This window comes from Hoplias malabaricus, chromosome 6, assembly GCF_029633855.1.
Source record: "Hoplias malabaricus isolate fHopMal1 chromosome 6, fHopMal1.hap1, whole genome shotgun sequence".
NCBI classification, from domain to species: domain Eukaryota; kingdom Metazoa; phylum Chordata; class Actinopteri; order Characiformes; family Erythrinidae; genus Hoplias; species Hoplias malabaricus.
Window position 1 is genome coordinate 24,617,037 of NC_089805.1, and position 21,873 is coordinate 24,638,909.

The 21,873-nt window shown below is 39.2% G+C and overlaps 1 protein-coding gene across 1 annotated transcript in view; it reads right to left on the minus strand.

Annotated features, from left to right (window-relative positions):
* Positions 1 to 862: 862 nt before the first annotated feature.
* The window catches only part of bop1 (BOP1 ribosomal biogenesis factor), a 65,098-nt gene continuing 44,087 nt past the window's right edge, over positions 863 to 21,873 (minus strand). Inside the window, exons 4-16 of the mRNA XM_066674483.1 lie at positions 19,306 to 19,460; positions 19,075 to 19,192; positions 17,691 to 17,792; positions 16,881 to 17,093; positions 15,627 to 15,788; positions 15,003 to 15,083; positions 14,151 to 14,220; positions 6,693 to 6,825; positions 5,185 to 5,365; positions 3,353 to 3,644; positions 2,436 to 2,520; positions 2,191 to 2,298; positions 863 to 1,693 (exon numbers count right to left, since the gene is read on the minus strand). Coding sequence (XP_066530580.1) covers positions 1,540 to 1,693; positions 2,191 to 2,298; positions 2,436 to 2,520; positions 3,353 to 3,644; positions 5,185 to 5,365; positions 6,693 to 6,825; positions 14,151 to 14,220; positions 15,003 to 15,083; positions 15,627 to 15,788; positions 16,881 to 17,093; positions 17,691 to 17,792; positions 19,075 to 19,192; positions 19,306 to 19,460 — 1,854 coding nt within the window. The 3' untranslated portion in view covers positions 863 to 1,539. The remainder of the gene's footprint in view (positions 1,694 to 2,190; positions 2,299 to 2,435; positions 2,521 to 3,352; positions 3,645 to 5,184; positions 5,366 to 6,692; positions 6,826 to 14,150; positions 14,221 to 15,002; positions 15,084 to 15,626; positions 15,789 to 16,880; positions 17,094 to 17,690; positions 17,793 to 19,074; positions 19,193 to 19,305; positions 19,461 to 21,873) is intronic.

Consider the following 21,873-nt stretch of genomic DNA (forward strand, 5'->3'; position numbering starts at 1 on the left):
GTAGTAAAAATTGAAAAACTACATTGAGGCTTGTGTTAAGAACCGGTACTAAACTGAACGAGGAGGACATTTGTCACCAAGTAAGCAGTGATGCTCAGTCAGCTGAAGTAAACTGCCTTAGAGCAGAGCTTCTCAATCCTGGTCCTGAAGGTTGTAATGTTCTCTCTGCTTTAAAACTCTCAGTTCAACTCAGGAAGAAGTTGGTAATGAGTTCATGGGTTGCATCAGCTGTGTTTGAAGCAAGGTATTCTCTAAAATTTATAGGGCAGTGGTACTCCAGAAACAGGATCTAGAACCACTGCCTTAGAATGAAAGATGACTTACTTTTTGGCATTTGGAACATGTATATACAAGATTGAAAGCCATATTACTCAGTGAAAATTATGACATGGATAAGAGTTTGTTACATAGGATGGAGAACCTAAAAGCTCTCCAATGCAACAATGTACTATCTATATATTTCAGATCAATGAAGCCATATTTTGGTGGCATTCACAAGTACACAGGAAATGTGTGGAGCAGCAGAGGTGTGTTTAAACCCTTAAAAAAGGTCTGTACAAAGCTGACAGCCTGCCTTTATCCTCTCCAGGAAGGCAGGCAGGCAAGCAGACTGGAGACTGATGGCAATAGAGGGGAGAGGCACCCGCAGGTGGACGGCCTTGGAGAAACCTGATCTATAATACACACAGGCTTCTGATCGCTCACGTCTGGGCCTCCCCACGCAGGAAAAGAACCCCATTCTCCAGTCCCTCATTGCATATATTTCAGGGCTTTTCAAATCACGTTCACTGACCTGTGACAAGCAGAGGAAGAAAGGAGAGCAAGAGAAAAAACATAGAAAAAGGCTCTTCAAGGAACACCAGTTTTAATTAAAAAGAACGGTTCTCAGAAATATATGCGGTCAAGGTTTCACAACTCAACATTTTAAGCAATGACACAACATAGCATGCCTGGTCACGGCTGGAATGCCGGCTCAAACTGACGATGAAAAACAAGCTTGGGTTTAATTGTAGGACATAGTTGTAAAACAAGACTATGCTGAAACTCTTAGCCACTTCTCTAGTTCTCTACAGGTTTGTTCTGACACTGCTGAACAATATGTTTTTTTACCGGCTGTCTGTTTGTCCAAGGATTAGCGGTTAAGCCTCCATTTGCCGCATAGACCTGTAAGGAAAAGGGTCTTCCGGAATGTTCATGGGTTCAAGGGATGATGGAAAAATCAACCTGGAAATCTGTTTCTATATTACCATGTAGAATAGATGCTCCATTCCTGTTTTTATTTTATTTATTTATTTATTTTCCTCTTGTGAATTTTAAAATAAAAAAAACTAGCAAAAAAGACTACATGGACTATTTCAAAAACAAGGTTAGATTAGGCATCCGAGTCCTCCATTTTCATGGTATTCTGGAAGTGGTAAGACTTGGATGTCCTCAAAATTGTAAAAGTCAAGACTAAAAGCCTCTTAAATCAGTCTAGTGTAGAGAGTGAAGCCAGTACATCCAGATGGAGACACCAAGTTACTGACGACATTGGGTTGACTAAGTAAAGAGACGAACTGTTCCATCAGCCCCTGAGGAGAAGACCCAGGGCTGACTGGGATGGAAAACCACATCGAGCACCCCCAGGTCATGAGTGATGGTATGCCCCTTCAGAACTTTAACTGGAACGATGAGAGGATTCTGCAGCAGATCACTGTGAGAGAGAAACAGGAAAAAAAACAAAATAAATATAGTTCTGGTACATGAATCTTTTGTCCAAATCACAGCAGATACTGCCTGTCTTTTCTTTTTGTGAGTTTGGAGTTGGGAGGATTATAGTTACAATTAAACCTACATTACTGGAAATACAGCTTGCAATATATACATCAACAGCTAGACTACGGAGGGGGAAAAAGTGGAAAAATAACATTACACCCTTGGGCTGAGTATAAAGGGATCTATTAAGGTCAGCTGGTGAAGGGTTTTGATCCAGATTTGTGTTGCCCTCGACCATGCATAGACCATTAATGCTGCTCAAAGAGCATTCCTGACCATACTGGCTGGATGACAGTCTGCCCTGTGGATAGACTGGACCCCAGCCCGAAGTACAGCATAAGAAGAGAGACAGAATAAGAGAGCAGGGGGAAAGGAAGCTGGGTCTGACAAAGTGAGTGAGAGAAAATATATGATACACAAGGAAGGAGAACTCACTTATAGACCATCCCATGACAGACAATAACACTGCCATCATCTGACCCTGAGGCAAACAGCGGGTAGTGCTTGTGGTAGGCCACGCCTCTAAGAGCCTTCTTGTGATGCCTGAAAGGTTAGAGACAAGAAACAAAAACAGTCAGGAGTGACAGCAGTAGTCTGCAGTGTGGCAATAACAATATCTACTGGCCAACACCACAGACGCCACAATCCTACAGACCTGTAACGCATATGCAAGGACTCACCGAAGCATTTTGTAAGGCTTTGTTGACAGATCCAGATCAAACCAGGCCAGCCTGCAGTCGTAGCTGCCACAGATGATGTTGTCACCTGAGAAATAACTAAGATTAACTAAAAATGTCAAATCATGGCCATATTATTTATTAATAGTGTAGTATACGGCACCAGATGCAGAGCTGTTTTCACATTACAGTGTATTTGTGAGAAAAACATGTATCGATGATTAAAAAAACTTATATATATACTCTCTACAAGTTGATTTACAATACTGTCAGAGACCACAAAGACCACATTCAACAGCTTCATTTTTCAGGGGATATTAGTGTTGTGACTGAAAAGAAAATCCTAGATAGAAAATGGCAGTCCTAACAACCATGCACGACCTGGAAGGCCACCACAATGTTCATCCTATGTTTACCATTATTAAAAGATAGTAAATTCTCTTTATTCCTTCAGATCTGGAAATAAACACAGGTGTTTCTGACATCTGGACATTAGGGATCTGAAGACTTGCTTAGAATGCTGAGCTCTGGGAGTAAATTTGTCCACTAATTGTATATTAATGCTGTTTAGCCTGTTTTCTGTTTATGAAAGCCACAAAGCACCTGAAACTTACCACTGATCCCACATTAGAGGGAAAAAAATCCATTAATTTTAAAATAGTCACTCAGCCACATATGTAACAAAAGGGTTTTTTTGTGAAAATGAGGTAATTTACAGGGTAACCTAGACCAAAAGAGAACTGAAACACAGCTGATTCAACTTAGAAGTGAGTTATCAGGTTTGGCATGTGTGAATAGGTAGTGATATCTGTAAACGATCCTTGACTCCATCCCTTTGGGTCTGGAATTGGACACCACAGGTCTGGAGACTCAGGCAATCCCCCACCTCTGGAACGAAGCTGTCTAACCAAGGTACTCACCTCCTGGGTGAATGGCCATGCTGGAGATCCACTTGCAGTTGGCCATGAGCTTCTTACTGAGCTCCTGTTTGAGGAGGTTGTAGACACGTACATAGCGTTGAGTGGCCACAAAGAAGTAGGGGCGGATAGGGTGGAAGGCGACGCACTGCACCATGCCTTTGTTCTTGCGAAAGGGGTTCTGAGTGCGGCGCTTGCTTACTTGGTGGATCACCACCTGCAGATTACTGTTGTCATCAGGCATAACACAGGCCAGGTAATCTCCTTTACCATGCCATGTCACCTGTCTCACAGCCTGAGAGAGAGAGGTCAAATGTCAAAGTCATTCTGTAGTAACTTCACTGACATTAATCCGATTACAACCTCAAAAACACCATGAGAGTAAATTTATGACTATTATTAATACTGGCTTTGGCCCTACCACCCTGCCAACTGGTAAGTCGGCTTTTCTTTTTCCAGTAGTTTTAATTGGACACTGGAGGCGACTTATATTTCTTTCCATTTCAGGAAAAAGACAACCACAACCTTGTGGGTTTTGCCAATAGTTAAAAGCCTCCTGGCTCCCGCTCACGTGAGGGGCAGAAGTTCCCATAGGGAAGAAAGAGAGAGGATGGATTTAAAACTAAAAAATAAATAAATAAATAAATCTTAGATATAACTCTTTGTACTTTAAAGCCATACCTAACCTGTGTCTTGTACATCTACGATTTAATTTATGATGAATTTATGATTAAGTGAACTGACTCCTTACTATCGGACACAGGCACACATGCACGCCCATACCATGACAGATGTTGTCTTTTGTACATTTTACTGATAACTTTGGCACAGAGATTTCTCTGGTTTTCCTGAATCTTTTCACAATGTTATGTATGGTGCATGGTGAAGGACCTAAACACAATGTAATCTTGCATTGAGACATGTTCTTTTTGAAGTATTTGACCATTCTTTCACAAAATTTGGCACAAAGTGGAGAGTCACAACATCTTTGGCTTGCTAAGTCTGAGCCTATAATAGATACTCATTTTAAACTTAATCGCAGTACCCTTGCCTTTTTCAATTCAACTTTGATTTGTATGCAAAGATTCAAAGTGGTGTAAATTAAATTTTTTATATACTGTTTCACTCTTTATTTGTCCCAACATTGTTTGAACATGTTGCAGATGTAAAATTCTAAATGTTTTTATTTACAAAGCTGATTAATCACAACATTAAAAGTAATTTCTTTGTACTTTTGTCAGTTAAAAGGTCATGAGAACGTAAAAAAAAATGCATTGCATTTTACACAAATGTCCTAACTTTTTGCAAATTGATTTTGTACAATTTCCATAAAAAAACATGAAAATTATGTGACACACTGGAGCAGCTGGTTATGTTTACCCTGGTTAATACTGGCGTTGCATGTAAAGACATATAATGTCCCCCAGCAAGAGGCTTTGGAGCAGTATGTAATCTGAAGTGAGGAAGCACCAGCCAATACCACTGGGATGTAATGGACTGGAATAATCATGCTCAAATACAGATGTTCTGACTGCCATCAACTCTTCACAGAATTGTTTCAAAATGTAGTCTAGGCTTTCCATAAAAGCAGAAGCTGTTACTGTAAAGAGGCACAATTGAAACCTTTGATTTTAAGAGAAATGTTGATTAGATCATTGTTAGAGCTGGTGACGAAAAACTTGTCAAATAAAGCCTGAGTCAAAAGTGAACGTGAAAGGAAAAAAACAAAGACCTGCAATTGCCCTGCTGCAAACCAAAGAAATAATGTTCTCAATGCACTTTAATTTGCCGTGTGGTCATTCACGTGTCTGAATGAGTGTGTGTGTTCTAAGTACCTTGGGGTGTTTCAGAAGGAGTCGCTGGCCCTGCTCCTGATCACTGCCCTCAGGGACCGTCCACTGCACTGGCTGCTCTCTGGCCTCCTCCAGTTCCTCATAGGACGAGATGAGCTGATCTGTAGCACTGCAGATCAACTTATCTCCCAGTCCAGGGTTTAACAGCACTACAGTCTCCCCACTATACACACATGCATACACACACTTGTTTACTGTTTATAGTAGTGATTTTGTTAAAGAGGTTTCCTAACAATAATTAAATAGTGACTTATTGGATTATTGTCTTTTTCAGGAATTCATACTCATTAATCCTCTAGAGCCCTCCAGGTATTCTACCAACTTTGAATTTAAAAGCAATGGCTGTGGATGGTCACACTTTACTGAGCTGAATTCTGACAGAAAGGAAATATATTAGTACTCAATTTGTAACAAATCACTGTACAAACGTATGCATCCTTTTTGTGATAATTTTCACAAATTGAACAGTAATGAGCTCATGAGACTGATGAGCTGTAATGTTATTTAATTAAAACATTTTTTTTAAAAGCAATGTGCTTTCACAGTCATTCATTCGTTCATGCATTGCCTGTAACCGCTTATCTGGTGGAGCCAGAAGGCAGGAATACACCCTGGAAGGGGCACCAGTCCTTCACAGGGTGACAGCCCCAAATTCACACGTATGAACACTTGAGTTGCCAATCCACCTACCAATGTGCGTTTTGGGACCATGGGTGGAAACTGCAGCACCCGGTGGAAACACACGTGGATACAGGGAGAACACAGCAAACTCCTCAGACAGTCACCTGGAGCAGGCTTGAACCCACAACCCTTGAACTGTGTGACAGCGACACTACCTGCTGCACCACCATGCCGCCCAGCTTTCACAGTCAGTTTAGCTTATTCTGTCCCATATGTATAACATGATAAAAAATATATATATACAAACAAGCATAAAATATCAAAATGTACATGTGGGGAAGAATGCGGATGCTCATTGTCACTGCTGTGCTGGGAACAGTATTCCTGATCAAATGACTAATGTGTATGGGACTGTGTGTAACTAAATGAAAATACATAAAACACCAGACTATCACAATAAAATACATTAAATTAAATACAATGTCCAAGTGTACTAGATTTTCCCAAAGCCCTGTTGTTAGCTAAAACATTATTTGTAAAAACTTTTGTAAAGGAATTTGCTAGCTACACGCTTGAAGAAGACATCTTAAAAAGAAATAGGGGTACGTGTGAGTTTTTTCACTTTACTATATATCGTATTGTCTTGCTTTTGTGTTTACATGTACTTTATGTTTGGTTTAAACCAATGAATAAAAATAATCTAACAAAAGTTGTCAAGTGTTATGCAACACCTGATGTTTACAAGGTTACGTTTTAAAATGATTCTGCAATTTTTTTTCTGCAATCTTTTATGCAATATCATACTAGTGATGTTACTTAAAGCTTGCAAACAGGTGAATTAAACAGTCAGATTAATGAATATCTCTTACTAGCTGATAGCAACCAGACACACTGCAGGATTTGGACTCCATGCCACACTCTTCACAGCTCCACCCACTTCCACAGTCTTCAGACAGCGAGCTGTGCTCACCTCCCAGAACCGCACTGTGGAGTCATCTGAGCCTAGGGTCAAAGGGTCAAAGCACAAGCTGTGGTCATGAAGCAACAGATACTGCAGAAGTTTTAAACTGTGGATATGAGGCAGATATTAGTTCCTGGATCACTGTCAGGAACACAGAGTCAAATATTTTTTGATGGTTGACTGCAGTGTTCAGCTTCATGGTGAAGTTTTAATTACATTTTTAGTGTGCAGAAAATCACATTGTCCTAAATCACATCCACCAACCTGTACAAATGAATAGAAACCTATATACAGTTTGAACTATTGAATTTTTTTTGAGGATGTACATTATTAAATAACTTAATATATCTTGGCTGAGTAACTGGAAATACAAACCACTTTCCAAATAAAAACATGCATAGTTAGTAAAAAAAAAAGTGTGTAGAAAAAAAATTCTCATCTTATTTATATATTCTACCCACATATCTATAGACGTGTGTGAGAAGTGTGCGCAAAGTGTGTGTCTGGAAGTCTGTCTGTTTTTGGCTGTGCTACGGTTCATCAGCTGAGCGAAAGCAGACACTCCAGGCTGAAGATTTCTGACTCTCTGCAGCCCATCAAACACAGCAGTCTGACAGGGCCCGAGCACCCAGGGGCTCCAGCACAACAAAAGCTCTCTGTTAGCCCTATATCACTCCCCTCACCACGGCTCTGCTGCGGGATAACTCATCACTCTCTCCTCCACTGCTATACCTCCGGTGTAGAAAAACTCCCACTAACAGCCTGGCTGCTGTAATGAACCTCATAGTAGAGCATACACTCAGAGAGCTTTTACAGTGAGAATTAAAATTGCACAGGGTCTATGTAACTGACAGCAGGATTGACATGAGTTCTGATCAAGTTCTATCTCATCCAAAAATGTACTGGACAGTGCTCAATCACCCCAAAGAATGCTGCACAACCCTATGATTAAGGGGGGCGGGCTTTACACTCTGCCTGGTGCTTGGCACTGTGTAAGGTAACAAAATTTATGTGCAGCTACTCCAAAAGCAACATCCAAAGATATACTCCAAAAGGTCTGCTTACATAAGCGTATATTAAAAATAGATTGATTTTGTAAAATTACGATTTGGGATATATATATATATAAAATTTTTTTTTTTGTCAGCAACAATTTATACCTGCATGTTTTGTGAAAACAACAGGGGGGAAGGGAGGAGCAGGGCTGGCCTGAGGGTGGAGTGTAATAACCCTGAAAACCATAATCACTTTTTAAGTAGTGAGCGCCATGCAGACGGATATAGCAAAGGGACGGCCCATGAGAGCATGGCCCAGAGGTCCGTCTGGCACACATAACTGTGGTCAACTGCACAAATCTCTCCCATTCAGCCAAACAGACTTAGCCTGGACACGCGTCCGTGTTTGTATGTGTGTTTAAAGGTAGGTGGGCGTTACATGGACAAACAGGCTTTCCTTTTTATTATTTCAGTAGAGTAAGAAATCAGGTGTGGAGGTATGTAATTTTTATAACTTCTAATACTATTAATGCAAAAAGAGTAATAAAAAATAACATTAACATATGACACCCCATATCACCAAACATCCAATTATCAACAAAACAGCAACGTTACAGGAGAAAGCAACTAATATTACTACTTCATATAATGAGATTGTATTTTAACAGTGAAGCATATTTATTGGTCTATTTTTGGCCTCAGCTCTTCTCTGTTCAAATGATGTAGCAAAATAAAAATTAATTGTATTGTGTTTAAAAAAAAACAACAAAAAAAAACATTAAATCCAACAAAACAGGTTAATTGGTAGCTTACTAAATACTTTACAGACTGGTAAAAAAACACCAAAAATATACGTGTTCATATTTAGCATCACCCCATCAGCTTCAATACAGCACAATATTTTCAGAAAAAAGGTGCACAAAAGCCATAACCACCAATGTTTCACCATGTTCTGTCCCAGAAAGCTTTCCTGGCTGGTTGTGGCCAGTGGATGAGTGAATGGTGGTGGTGTGTTTTATTGGGCTGCATGGTTCAGAGGACTAAGCTCTTCCTGTGTGTTTGCTTCAGCGATGCCTGCTGCTGACCCTTCATGTCCCCTGTCGCTGCCCCACTAATTTGTAGTTGTGCTTTTCTTTATTTTGCATTTTTTTTCCACCCTCATAGATCTAGGGACACTCCTAGTTTCAGCTGTGCCATTTATTTCAAAGCTCCTATAAGACACTCAGTTACAAAATATTTCACAAAATATACTTTCTGTATATACTGACATCATTAATTTCTCTATATACTGACATCATTGACTGTGTTGAAAACTTAATTTCTGAGGACGACCGGTCTGTATTTTTGTACATGTTTTTGTTTGTGTGTGTGTGTGTATGTACATTTATCACCTGAAATATTTCACCTTCACACAAATACGGTTGGGAATTTGATTGCTCTTAGCTATGTTAGAGAACAATGTTACCAGGAAAAGCTAATAACTATAAAAATAACTTAAAGAAAACTAAAACTTTCCCCTTTTCTATTGCAAGCTAGTTAAACACAGCTATGACAACCTTACAACAACTGAATTCTGCATTAATATGCCAAACTCAGAGAATGCTGTGTATGAACTTATATACTGCTATATGAAAAAAATTTTTTATTTGGTCTTATTTTCTGTCCAACCACGCTCTAATATAGCAGAAAAAAATAAAACATACCTAGTAGGCTACACAGCTCCTACACCAATATTTGGTGTAAAGAATAAACTGAACCAATTTGGTACTCAAAACATTTAACAAGAACATGGACATTGGAACTGCGTGTATGTGGAAATGTGTGATTAATTATAATTACACACAAGATGTAAAATATTCTATGACAATCTATTAGAGCTTCACATAGAGCCCAACACACACACTTCCTACCTGCAGCCACCAAAATTCGTGTTCAATTCTACACCGCAACACTAAGGTTGCTGTGGATGTTTTTGATCCGATCAGCAACTAGTTATCTTTACCAACTAGGGTTACTCTTTGAGCCCAGCCCATGAGTACTCAAACCATGCACAGTATCACTAGCTCTTCACTGGGGTCATCGGGTTGGCGCTGCCTTTCATCTGTGTTTCACTGAATTAAGCCCACAACACCTCCAGAAGGCTCAAGAGTGAAGTCTGGCATCCCAGACCCACGCCAGCTTTACAGTCTTAACTTACCCTCAAGTATCAACAATCGTAAGTCCACACTGGCCTCCCTGGTGACTAAGGCTGTACCTAGATCCACTGGCACCGTTATTGCATGCTCAGTGCCACCAGTTCCATGTGAACTTTACATGCTACATCACCAACAATCCCAATAGTATCTCTAAATTGCAGTTCCCCAAGTAATCTGTGCTCTCCTTATACACAACACTGACTAGACCTTTCAGCCGTTTCTGATAACTCCTTCACTGCTGCTCTTAGTTTTAGGGCCCTGATGCCGAACTGCGCAAGCAGGGATGTGGCCGATTTGGCTACAAATCCCCTAACACCCATCTCCACCTATCTATCTTACATGTGCCTGCCATCAATGTTCCTCACCTCGGCTGCCAAGTCTGCGTAATTCAGCTTCTTCCTTTCAAATGCTTCATCTACTGCATCCTCAAATGGAACTGTTAACTCTACGAAATAAACCATCCGTTTACTTTCAGGAAAGAGCAACATGAATGGCCTCAGTGTAGTTAACACAATGCACTCTGGGACCTGCAACTTTTTTCCTATGTCCACCAGCAATTTCCAGTCTCACTCCATCTGCCAATATTTAAAACCTACACACAATTTTAAAAACATTCCCCCTCACGCACAAACCTATTTCATTACTACAGCCACTCATCACTGCATTAACCTTTAGCTGTTTGCTGTTCAACAAATATGCCAAAAAACCCTTAGCACCTGATTATGTCTTAATGTATACTGATCCCGTGACAAACTATTTTTACAAGCTGATAGAATGTGCTTCAGGGTGCCAACCCCTGTACGTAATTGACAACTAGGGTCTTCACCTACCCACTGTTCAAGATTTTGCAGCATTGGAAAGATGTCATAAGTTGCTCCCAGCAAAAACTTAATAAGACTTGGCTTCATTGCCCACAACTCTTTCAAAGAAATCTTAGGCTTATCTAGATTCTCTCATAAAAGCCACTGGCCTTGTTTTGCCTATGACGCTGCAGTTGCGCACTGTGCCTCCTCTTCCTCGCGAATAAAACTAGTCATCATTTGCCTTCTCTGTGATGATGTGACCTTACTAAAAGCATCACCTGACCCAAGGCCTGCTCTTCCGCATTTTACTTGGCCAATCACATCCCTTAGTTTTAATGAGGTCCTGGCTACCTGCACGGCTACTTTCAGATTCCACTTCCTTCTTGTTTTTGTGATGGGCGCTGCTGCTTTTACCACTGCATCTTTCGATCCTGACAAAATCATCTAGCGACTCACCTTTGCGCATTTAAAATCCTCAGCTAAACTTGTGAGTGGTAGCTCCACTACCCCTATCCCACACATGTCACACGCGACTTCCTTATAGCCTTGTTCATAAACCTTTCCATCCTCTCTACTTCTGTGACTGAAACATCATAAACTGTCAATGGCCACTGAATACGAGGCAGTAAGCCAAACTGCAGACACCACAATTTCAAGTTCCCTGGCAAACATGATCTATCAATGCTACTAACAGCGTTCACCAGTTCAGCTTTTAGTCCCACAACTTGTTCTGTATCGTTTAGCGCTGCACTATACTATCTACCTAAACGTAGCATGAAGCTAACATCATGTTAAATACTAGACACTAGTGAAAATTTGCATTAACACTGATATGGTAACTACAAATAAATCTTTCTACTTTAAACACTACTACATTTCAATTATTTTGTTATTGTAAGACAATAAGTAACAAGGACAATAGAACTAGATGACAAAGTCCTTCCGCTAGCCTAAAAACACACACAATACCACTAAGGTGAAACAGTATCTTTGCCCCTAGTGGAGCATTTTATAAATCCAGTTGTGCTTAGGGGCTTTATATCTAAAAAACTCAAAATCGTAACACGTGTATAGTTTCTGTAGGTTGCCTAAAATCCTGTGTTCCAGTATGACACTCACACCTACTCCAATATGTGTGGCAGCCAGAAAAAAAACTAATGGATGACATACAACTGCCAGTTATCCTACATGCTTCTGTAGTGAAGAACAAAGTACTGGAGGTTCTTTACAGAAGTACAGGAAATGGGTGTAAAACTTACTTCTCGTCCCTCTATGGCCACATTGTTAGTGAAGAATACATGAAAGCATAAAAAGGGAGCGCTCTCTCATTCTGGTTCCGCTGTTAAGGTTGTGAACATGCACCACTACACAACAACAAGATCACAGGCCAGCGCAAGTCTTGAAACAAGAAGCAAACCATTTAAAGGTTGTTAAACTTCACAGGGAAAATGTTTGTACGGGGGTTGTCATTCCTGCTTTTCGTTAAACAAAGACATTGACGCCATGTATAACAAGACTGCGTAAATTGTGAAGTTTCCTGAAACATGCTTCTCCTTCTTATAACAAATTTGTTTGGGACTTTTACGGCCACTGGCATATAATCTTCAACATTTTCCAATCTGCTTTTAGCTATGGCCTAAAACACAAGTGAAATTTTAAGACTGCACCAGGACCACTTAAGCCTGGGACAGAGCCATCACAATTAAACAAAGTAAAGAATATAGAACACATTACATCAATTAAAGCATATACAACAGAACAACAAATGTGGGTTGTAAGAGGGGGGTACAGGATTGGGGTGAAAGGGGTTGTAATGCCTGGGAGGTTGTCAACTGCCTTTTTTTTTTTTTTACTGTGGGAAAGGACGTTTTATTACTAGTTTAATATATTTTACAGCAAGACAAAAGGGCGGCCGTGACTGTAGTGGTTTTGCATATGGTCTTTATGGAGTTCTTTGTTATGGACGGCTTAACAGATATTGCAACTAAATCGTTGCCAGCCTCTCTTCAAGCCTCCCCCAACCCCATGTCAACCTCTCTTCATCTATATCTATCTTTTATCAAATCTGTGATTCTTTATTTTCAATAGCTCTCCTAAGATTGTTTGACTTAAAATTGATTCACCAAAGTAATATAATTTATTTATTATGCCTTACATGCCTTGTTTACTGTATGTGATCCATATACATATAGAAACAGAGACATTAGCAACCACTGCAATTTTCTTCCTAATAGACAGAATGGTATTGTTACCTAGGCCACCTCAGTCAAATCACCCTAGCAAATGCGACCGCATTTTCATACTGTAGGGATATCATTTGGTTTCTGTGGCTTTGGCCCCACCATTCCATGTGCTGGAGTGGAGAGAAACCAACTTGGTCTCAGTGTTATTAAAATGATTCCTCTTCTACCACGGTGCTTTTATATACTTTATGTCCTCAGGGCTAATGGCAATCAGATGGTCACTCCTACTGAGAAAATAGTCAACTATAGCATGCATTTATATATCTAAAGAAAGACCAAACCTAGAGGATGTAACGATCCAGGACCTGGGCCTGGGCGGGAACAGAAGAGTTTCAGCTAATAAAAGAACACTCCTCAGTAATCATCTTGATATTTCTTACTATCAGTATTTACTGCAGTATTTTGCATTCAATTTGAATACTAATCTGGAATAAGTTTTGTGGTTTTCATTTGTAACAGTTAAATTAGTCGATAGGTAAAGTAGGTCCTAGACCCACCCAAAACTTCCAGAAGCACAAGCGAGTTTCTGAGAAATTGCCCCATTAACTAATTTTTGTCATCATTTCTGACAGAGATAAAAAAAAAAAACACACATGAAGAACCCAAATGGCAACAACATGAATAAAGTCTCTTTTCTGTCTGATTTCCCAGAGCGGCCAACAATAGAATCTTTCCTGCCAAAAGCCATAAAATTGAGAAAAAAATCCAGTCTAGGAAAAGGCGAGGAAAGGGGAGACTCATGAGCCAGCTGTGATTGATTTATCTGGTCTGAATTTTGCCAACAAAACAGGAGCTGCCTCTGTGCTCATCTTTACTTGCCCAAGTCCCACAGGCCACTTCAGCTTCAAGTTCTGCAAGTCTGCAAACAGGTCGCAGAGGCATTCAGCAAGAGCCAAGACATGTAGGGGGAGTTTGTGGGAGTAATAAGCGTCCATGTAGAACCAAAGAGCCACAGTGGTTATAGGTTAAACAACTGAGATCTCCTAAAAGCTAAGTCTAATCACCAGTGATGTTTTAATTTTTTCTATTGTCCTTGATAGTGTTCATTTTCCAGCAGATTAAACTGAAACAACTGGCAATTAGAGGTTAAAGAAAGAGACACTGGTAGTACAATGTCTAACATGACTGACCTGATACCAGCCACTGGCCACCCGGGGAGACGCTAATAGAGCGCACAAGACTTGTGTGGCCACGGTAAACCTGGTGGGGGGAAAAAGCAGAAATAATGTCATGCCTTACACAAGTTACAAATCAAGAGTCCCTTGGTTTGTAAAAAATATTTATTTTTACTGACACAGATTTTTTTTTTGTTTTTATTATTTTTTTTTTAAGATACTGTTTCTAGAAAACTGAATCTTAATACAATTTTAAAGAAAATTGTAGTTAGTAATACATATACAATAGTTCAAATAAAAAAATTAAAATCAAGATGTAAAGAGCGGGGTTGGTTTAAAACTAAATCCCTAAGACACTCTCCTACCATTAACAGTAGATGTGAACAAGGCTTTAAGAAGGCCTGGTGCTAAGATGAAAAACAAATTCATGGCCAAGTGCGAGTTCAGAGAGATTATTTGATGACAAATGAAGCAGTTTTTTTAGGGTGTGAGACTATTACATCTCATTAATCTATTGCCACCCAGACATTTGGAGCTCCCCTACTTCTATTCCAAAACAACGACAGACTAATGTTTGGTTTAAATGTCACTGGTTTTACAGGCACTGCTGTCTGAAAATGTGCAGAAAATAAATATACAATGAAAATAATAAACATATTTCTTTTGATCTTTCGGTGGCCACCCAAATACAGTAAAATGTTTTCCCCCATTGTAGTGTTCATTAAAATATGAGCATGCCCTACCCAGTCCTCACTGAAACTTAATTCAATAAGTGGCATGCTCTGAACCATTATCTAAATACGAGCTGTTCATTTCAAGCTAATCACAATAAGCAGGCTAGGAATGTGTTGACAGATGTCGGCTTACCAGTGACTGGGTGGTGGGAAAGGGCTGCAAATCTTTGGGTTTGGGCAACTTAGGAATCAAATCTTCTGGGTTCACATTCACCTGTGAAAGTAAGGAGTGTATACAAGGAAAACAAAATCAAAACAAATGATACTTCATAAAAGGATTACAAAATATGCAGTGTTTGAGTTCATACTGTACAGCAAAAACAAAATATACCTTATGAAAATGCAACATTTCTAATTTCAACTTAGAAAAATGATCATGATGTAATTTCTAGTTTTGAAACATATTTTTAAGTTTATTTACATAGCACTTCTATTTTTTGTCACAAAATAAAAATATTGAACCATGAACAATGTGGTATATATAAAACATAACAAAGAAACAAGTTCACTTCTTAACTAACCAAACAGAAGCCTAAATAAATATATGTTTTAATGTGAATTTAAAAACATTTTTAGGGCTTAATATTATGACAAACAATACTTTTTGCAGACTTTTACACATGACCTTTTACATAGCAGCAGTAATTCTATATTCTATATTTGTCTTTTAATTGGGAACATTATGAAAAGCAGGATAAGCTAATGGTATGGGATTAGAGGTAAATAACTGATGAAGAACTTAGCTGATTTGACCTACCCTCATCTTGCGCTGCCGGGGACACAGGTAGAGGTCAAGGCAGCGCTCAAACCGCTCTTGGATAAAGTGTTTGAATGCTGGCACAGTACGCAGGCAAGGGTACTTGTGTGGCAGGAAGCTGACTTTACGCTCCTCGGGATCCTGCTGCTCCCATGCCAGCCTCTATGGAAGGATAGATAACACAAACAATAATAAACAAACATCTACATTTTGTAAAATGTGCTATATCTAAAATTTTAAATGCTAATATAGCAACAAAACTAATGTTAATGTAAAAGTAGAGACAGAAAATTCATGAAGGAACTTTGAATTTGGCTTGTAGTTGCAAAGTTGGTTTGTAAACTGCTTGAACAGCTGAAAAGTTACATTTGTAGAACATTAAGGTGTCCTGATTAGAGAATGTAGTCACAACGCAAGTGTTGGACAAGTCAGTGACACCACACCACACATCACTGCACATGCAAGATGGCAGGAAGCACTAAGAAACCAGGAGAAACAACAGTAAAAAATAATCCACAAAAAAAGCACATTCTTCAGCTTAAGCTTCTGATGGGGAATGAGATGAAATAAAATCAACACTGGATTGGCTTTTCTGAGATTAAGAAAATTAATTTCGAACCTGAAGTTTTTATTTTTTTTATTTTTTGGGTTTCATTTTATACCTTTGATCCAGTAAGATTTGGTTTCACATTGCAATTTAGAGAGCACACTAAATATTTTTGTAAAATGTTCATCTGCATCAAGGCCACTTCTTTGTGTCTGAGGAAATTTTGGTCAGGACCATGGACTAAGGCACCTTCCATGCCTGCTATGTTTTGTTCAAAAAACCAAAATAGATGTGAAAGCACCCTAAGTGCTGCCAAAAGTCTCCAACATTACTTTACATTACCGTTTCTTCTCCTCTGTGTGTTACTAACTTGATGGCTAAATAATGTTCCATGCCTGTTTTCATGCCTGACTGGCCGGAGTAGGCGTTATTTTTTGCTGGCGAGTTCCATTGTGTTCCTCTGCAAGATGGGAGAGGCATGGTTGAATACAAAGAGTGACTCTTATTAGACAGGCTAATTGAGGTCAAATTTCAGCTTTATAAACAACTTCGGGTGAGGATGCACCTGTTCTAAGTGCTTACACGTTGCATGCAAATTATAAGCAAATCCCTTATAGGCAAATTCTGGAAGCCTCAGATGGATGAGTCGCCCATGTGCAAAATCCCAGAGTTCGGAACCAAGCTAAAGATTTTAACAAAAGCAAAACCTCTTCTTCGGTGAGCAGGTACTCTGGAGGGGGATTGTAGGACTCCTCATGACCTGGCAGTCTCATTTTAGGGGCAGGGACGTGCATTTTGTGACGCCCCAGGATGGCGTTGAGGTCCTCCTGGGCCCACAGGTCATAGTATTGGGGCGTTGTCTCCTTAGGTCTGCGAGGCTTGATCCATCCCATCTTTATTGCATGGACCAGCTTCCCAACCTAGAAGTACAACAAGAAAAACTAAATGCTGATTACTACTATTACTAGTATTACTATACTATTAACCATCACTCATTAACCATATACAGTATTATAAATTTTCTCCACATCTATTTATATATAGAGGGTGGCATAGTGGAGCAACATGTAGTGCTCTGCAGGGTTCTGGGGTTGTGGGTCTGTGAGGTGTGTTCTCCCTGTGTCTGTGCTGCTTTCCTCTGAGTACTCTGGGCAAATTTCACTGGGGCACTCTTCGCTCAAGTGTCTAAAACCACTGCACTTGTGGGGGACTCTAGTTTAAAAATATTTTTACTGAAAATTTTGCAAGTCTAATTTCTTTCAGCTTCCAATTTCAGAACCCCATTACTGCAGAGCTTCAAAACCCATTCTACACACAAAAAACAGTGTGGGAATCATTATGGCTAATGCTGTACAGATGCGAGCAGTTAATAGTCCAACCGGTCGAAACATGACACTTCTCATCTAACCTCAGCAGTATTATATGCAGTAAACAGAAATACTGATTTACTACATAAGCTGGGAGATGAGACCAAACAAAAGAAGGGCATAAAAAGACAAATGTGGAGGGGGTCTTGCCTTCTCCTTCTCAATGAGAGAGGGAATAAAGCTGCGTTTGTCTTCAGGCCTGTTGGTCACTGGGTGGATCATCACTTCATTGGAGAAGAAGTCAATTGCAGGCTGCAAAGGAATAAAAGCAAAGAGACAGAGGAAACAAAAAATAATGTTAAAATTATTTTTTTTTTTTTAAATTGCGAATGTTAATGAAGAAAATTGACAGAAAGATACGCAACTGCCTTTTTGAAAATATGGAAGTCAATCCAGATAAATAAAACCAAAAGTACAATTACACTGGAAACAAAAGTGACTGCAAAATGTTCTGTTATGGGCTGGTTTGGTATGATTCTTATCTTATCTCAGGCCTCTTTGCTCAAAAATGACTTATTTTATGCAGTCACACATCTCGCATATTGTTAGAGCTGAGGAACTTCTCAGAAGTTTTAGGAGTGGTTACAAATGCCCCTGAATGAAACAACGTACAATGTCTTTTGACGCCTTTGAGAATGCTCTATGTGTCTTAAGTATTTCTTCATGTAGTAACAGTAGTAAAAAGAACTTCAGCGCAGAAGATGATTGACAAGTTTTTCCAAGCACAACATTTTCTGTTGATTAACTCTAGGGCTTAACAACAAAGAAAAGCACTATAAAAATGTTTTTACAATAATCCAGCTCAGTTTGGATTTCAAATTTAACATGATTGAATCGGGTCTAATAGTTGTGGATATGGGATAGGATCAGACAAATACTGTACAATTTGTCTCAAGCTCTACTGAAGACACGTTGTACCAATTGTGATTGTTGTGCTCACTCTTTTTGAATTAAGAGCAGACATGAGTTAAGACATAAACAAGAACATCTGGGCCATCAACCAATATCCAGACATTACACGCACAAAGATTTAGTGTCACACCACATCCCAGATGACAGGTGGCTTTTTCAGGCTCTCCACATAATCGTCTTTAAAAGTGTGTCTGAGGTTGCCTTTCACCATACCGACACAAGCTTTAGTGTGAAGTGACTCACGTCTTGTTAGAACAGAAGCTAACAGACAATCAGCAATGATAACAAAGAACACACACATCTCACCAAGAGCCATAACAGCACTATGAAATTATTCAACGTATAGCTCATCTCCATGAGACAGAAACAGTTACAATTTCTCCCCAAATGAAACTAATTGCAGCTGTGTTAACATATTGTGCCTTTAGCTTATTGTTAGTGGTGTGTGTAGACTGAAGGTTGGGTTGTGTGGCTGCGTAAAAGTCGGTGTAATTTAGGGAGATTTGTTTTTTAACTGCTGTGTGCTGGGGTTATCATCAGGCAGCTTACTGTGGAAAAATAAACTAGCTTGCAGATGCTGAGATAGCGAGGCTATAAAATTAGTTTTTTTTTTTTTTTTTACCTCATACTCGTTGAAGTTGACATCACCAAATTTGCCCTGCTGCAGACGGTGCACCAGATCCACCTGCTCGTCTGACAGACGGATATCTGTGCCAGTCATCTTGTCATGGACTGTGCGCCTATATCCAAAAGAGAAATACAAAAATAAAGGATGTTCCAAAATGTATATGAGTAACGACATCAAATTATTATTATTTATTTATTTTAAATCAGGTCTGATGTGTTTTCTCACCAGTAGTCAGGGTTCTCCATCTTGTCCAGGAACTCGTCTAGCTCATCCTTGTTCCTGATAGGTTTGAAAATTTTCTTGCCGTCCAGGTCATAGCCAATGTGGGGATAATCTTTGTACCATTCCATAGGAATGTTGCCCACTGTGTTACGAATGTCCTGAGAATGCCAGACAAGAGGGGGGAGAGGGGAGTGAAGAAAACAGATAGGTAGAGACAGAAGTGCAAAAGAGAAAAAGGGAAGAGGGAGATAGATGGAGAGGTGGAGAGAAAAAAGGTAGAAACATGGGTGGAGAAGAAGTAGAGGTAGAAAGAGAAAAAAAGGCTAAATCAATCTTTGCAGCTCAGGTCAGAGTAAACAAGGGAGCACCCAATCATGCTCCATTTCCCTATGTTTAGAGTTTAAAACAAGTATAAAGGTATTTATCAAACTCACCCCTCTGAGGGGATATTATATATATATATATATATATATATATATATATATATATATATATATATATATATATTATTATTATATTTATATATATATATATATATATATATATATATAAACATACATGGGAATTAACACGTTAATCATTTACCTAACTTGGACACAACTTCCAAAATTAATGAAAAAATATCTTTTTCCAAGAAATTTGGAGCATTTCTATTGGTCCATTTCACACAATGTGAATGGAGGACAGCTGTTGTGTCCATATAATGTATTTAAAAAAAAGACAAAAGGGAGACACACATTTTCCTTTGGACAGTTAGGATCTATATAAAATCTCTCTCTGTGTGAGAGAGAATGTACTTGACTTGCCTTTAATACATTGCTGCTAATGGAAATAAAAACAACTCCACAGTTTGGGGGGAATGAAAACTTGATGAGCAGTATGCGCCCCTACCCACACGCATTTTCCCTTCATAAGCTCCTTATTCCACTCAATTACTGTATGCCACAATACCATAATGCAGCCAGAGGAGCTAATAAAAATAAACCAACAGAGAGATTTCTTTGTTGTGAGAAATAGGGCTGAGTGGCTTACACACAGGAACACAGACTCTTTACACCAGACAGCTGAAAGTTCTCAGAGGTCGAGAGCAGGACTTTTAAGTGAGGCCTGCACCTGTGAGTTATTTCAATAAAAACACCCCTACCATATCCAATTAGGAGGAAGTGGGCAGTCATGTCACGCTTTCTCCCACAGCCGCAAGCAGCTGGAGTACCCGCCTACCGCCTACTCCTCTTCAAAGCTATGTGCTAACTTCTAAAACGATTGGCTGATCGCAAATGCAGTCTGATACTACTGGCCCAAGGCTTGTCTAAACAGAATCTTATTGGTCAAAGCCTACAATACCAGGATTCGAACTGGTTCAGTCAATAGAAAGACTTCCCCATCTTCACACTGTAGTATTATTAGACATGAACTAATGTCTAGTATGGTGCTGTGGATTACAGAAGGTTCTACAGTCTTGAGATGTAAGTGGTTGTATTGTCTGGCAAGGCTGGTTCCTTTGCCAACAGAGTGATGAAGTCGCCAAGTCAGCAAAGGATGATAGAAATACAGACTTAGACTGGAGGGAAATTACCACTTATTAATCTGATACTTCCTCAAAAGAATAACCCCTTGCCACTTGACTTTCAGAAAAACTTCTAAAAGCCAGTTGCATGTGGTATTGACTTTGACCAAAAGTCAATATTTTTCACATGGGACACATGGATTCAGTTTCTGAGCATTTGCTTTTCTGTGAACCAAATTATAAATAAAACAGCGTCAGTAGTAAAATAAAACAAATCTCTGAAAACAAAATTAAATATTTTTTTCCAAACCATAAAAATCCTCTTCTATTTCTCTGTATATTTTTTGGTATATCACTACTTTTTACATCTCTTTAACCGTATATTAGAAAATTGTACATTCTGTTACATGTAAAAGCACCATTAAAAAATATACACCACTTTGGACTTCTTAAGGTGATACTCCAAAGTCACCTAGAATCAAAACTGGAGCATTTGTTCTCCAACTTCAAAACTCAATTAGATTCAATCATCTATTTACCTTTGCTGCTCCAATGTGTGATAAGCTGTGTGTAAAAATAATTCACACAGACTGCCTCAAATGAAAACTGGCAGCATGCATGCACTTATTATACAATCCATTACTATAGAATTGAAACCAATAATTCATACTTGGTCACTGCCTCACGAAAAGCCTTTTATTGGTTAAACAGGCAGATGGCTGCATTTAACTGAATTACAACAATATGACGTAGTTCTAAATAGTACACATAGCTTTGATTTATTATTAGTCATAATAGCATCCATTCATTAAAATAACTTTAAATTTCTTTTTTTAAAATATCTTTCTATGAGCTGGTTATAGATACTGACACATGATGCAGTAAGATGCAATAGCACTGCTACAGATGTGAAAGCTTTGTGTCGGTGAGGCTGTTCCAACTCCAGCTGGACAGTCTGCAAGGACACGGTGGAGGGACACAGCAGTCCACCTCTGCCTGGGGGAAACGTCCAGCTCAGCTGTTTTCAATTTAGCAGGCAAATGGAGCTTTTATGAAGTGTCAGT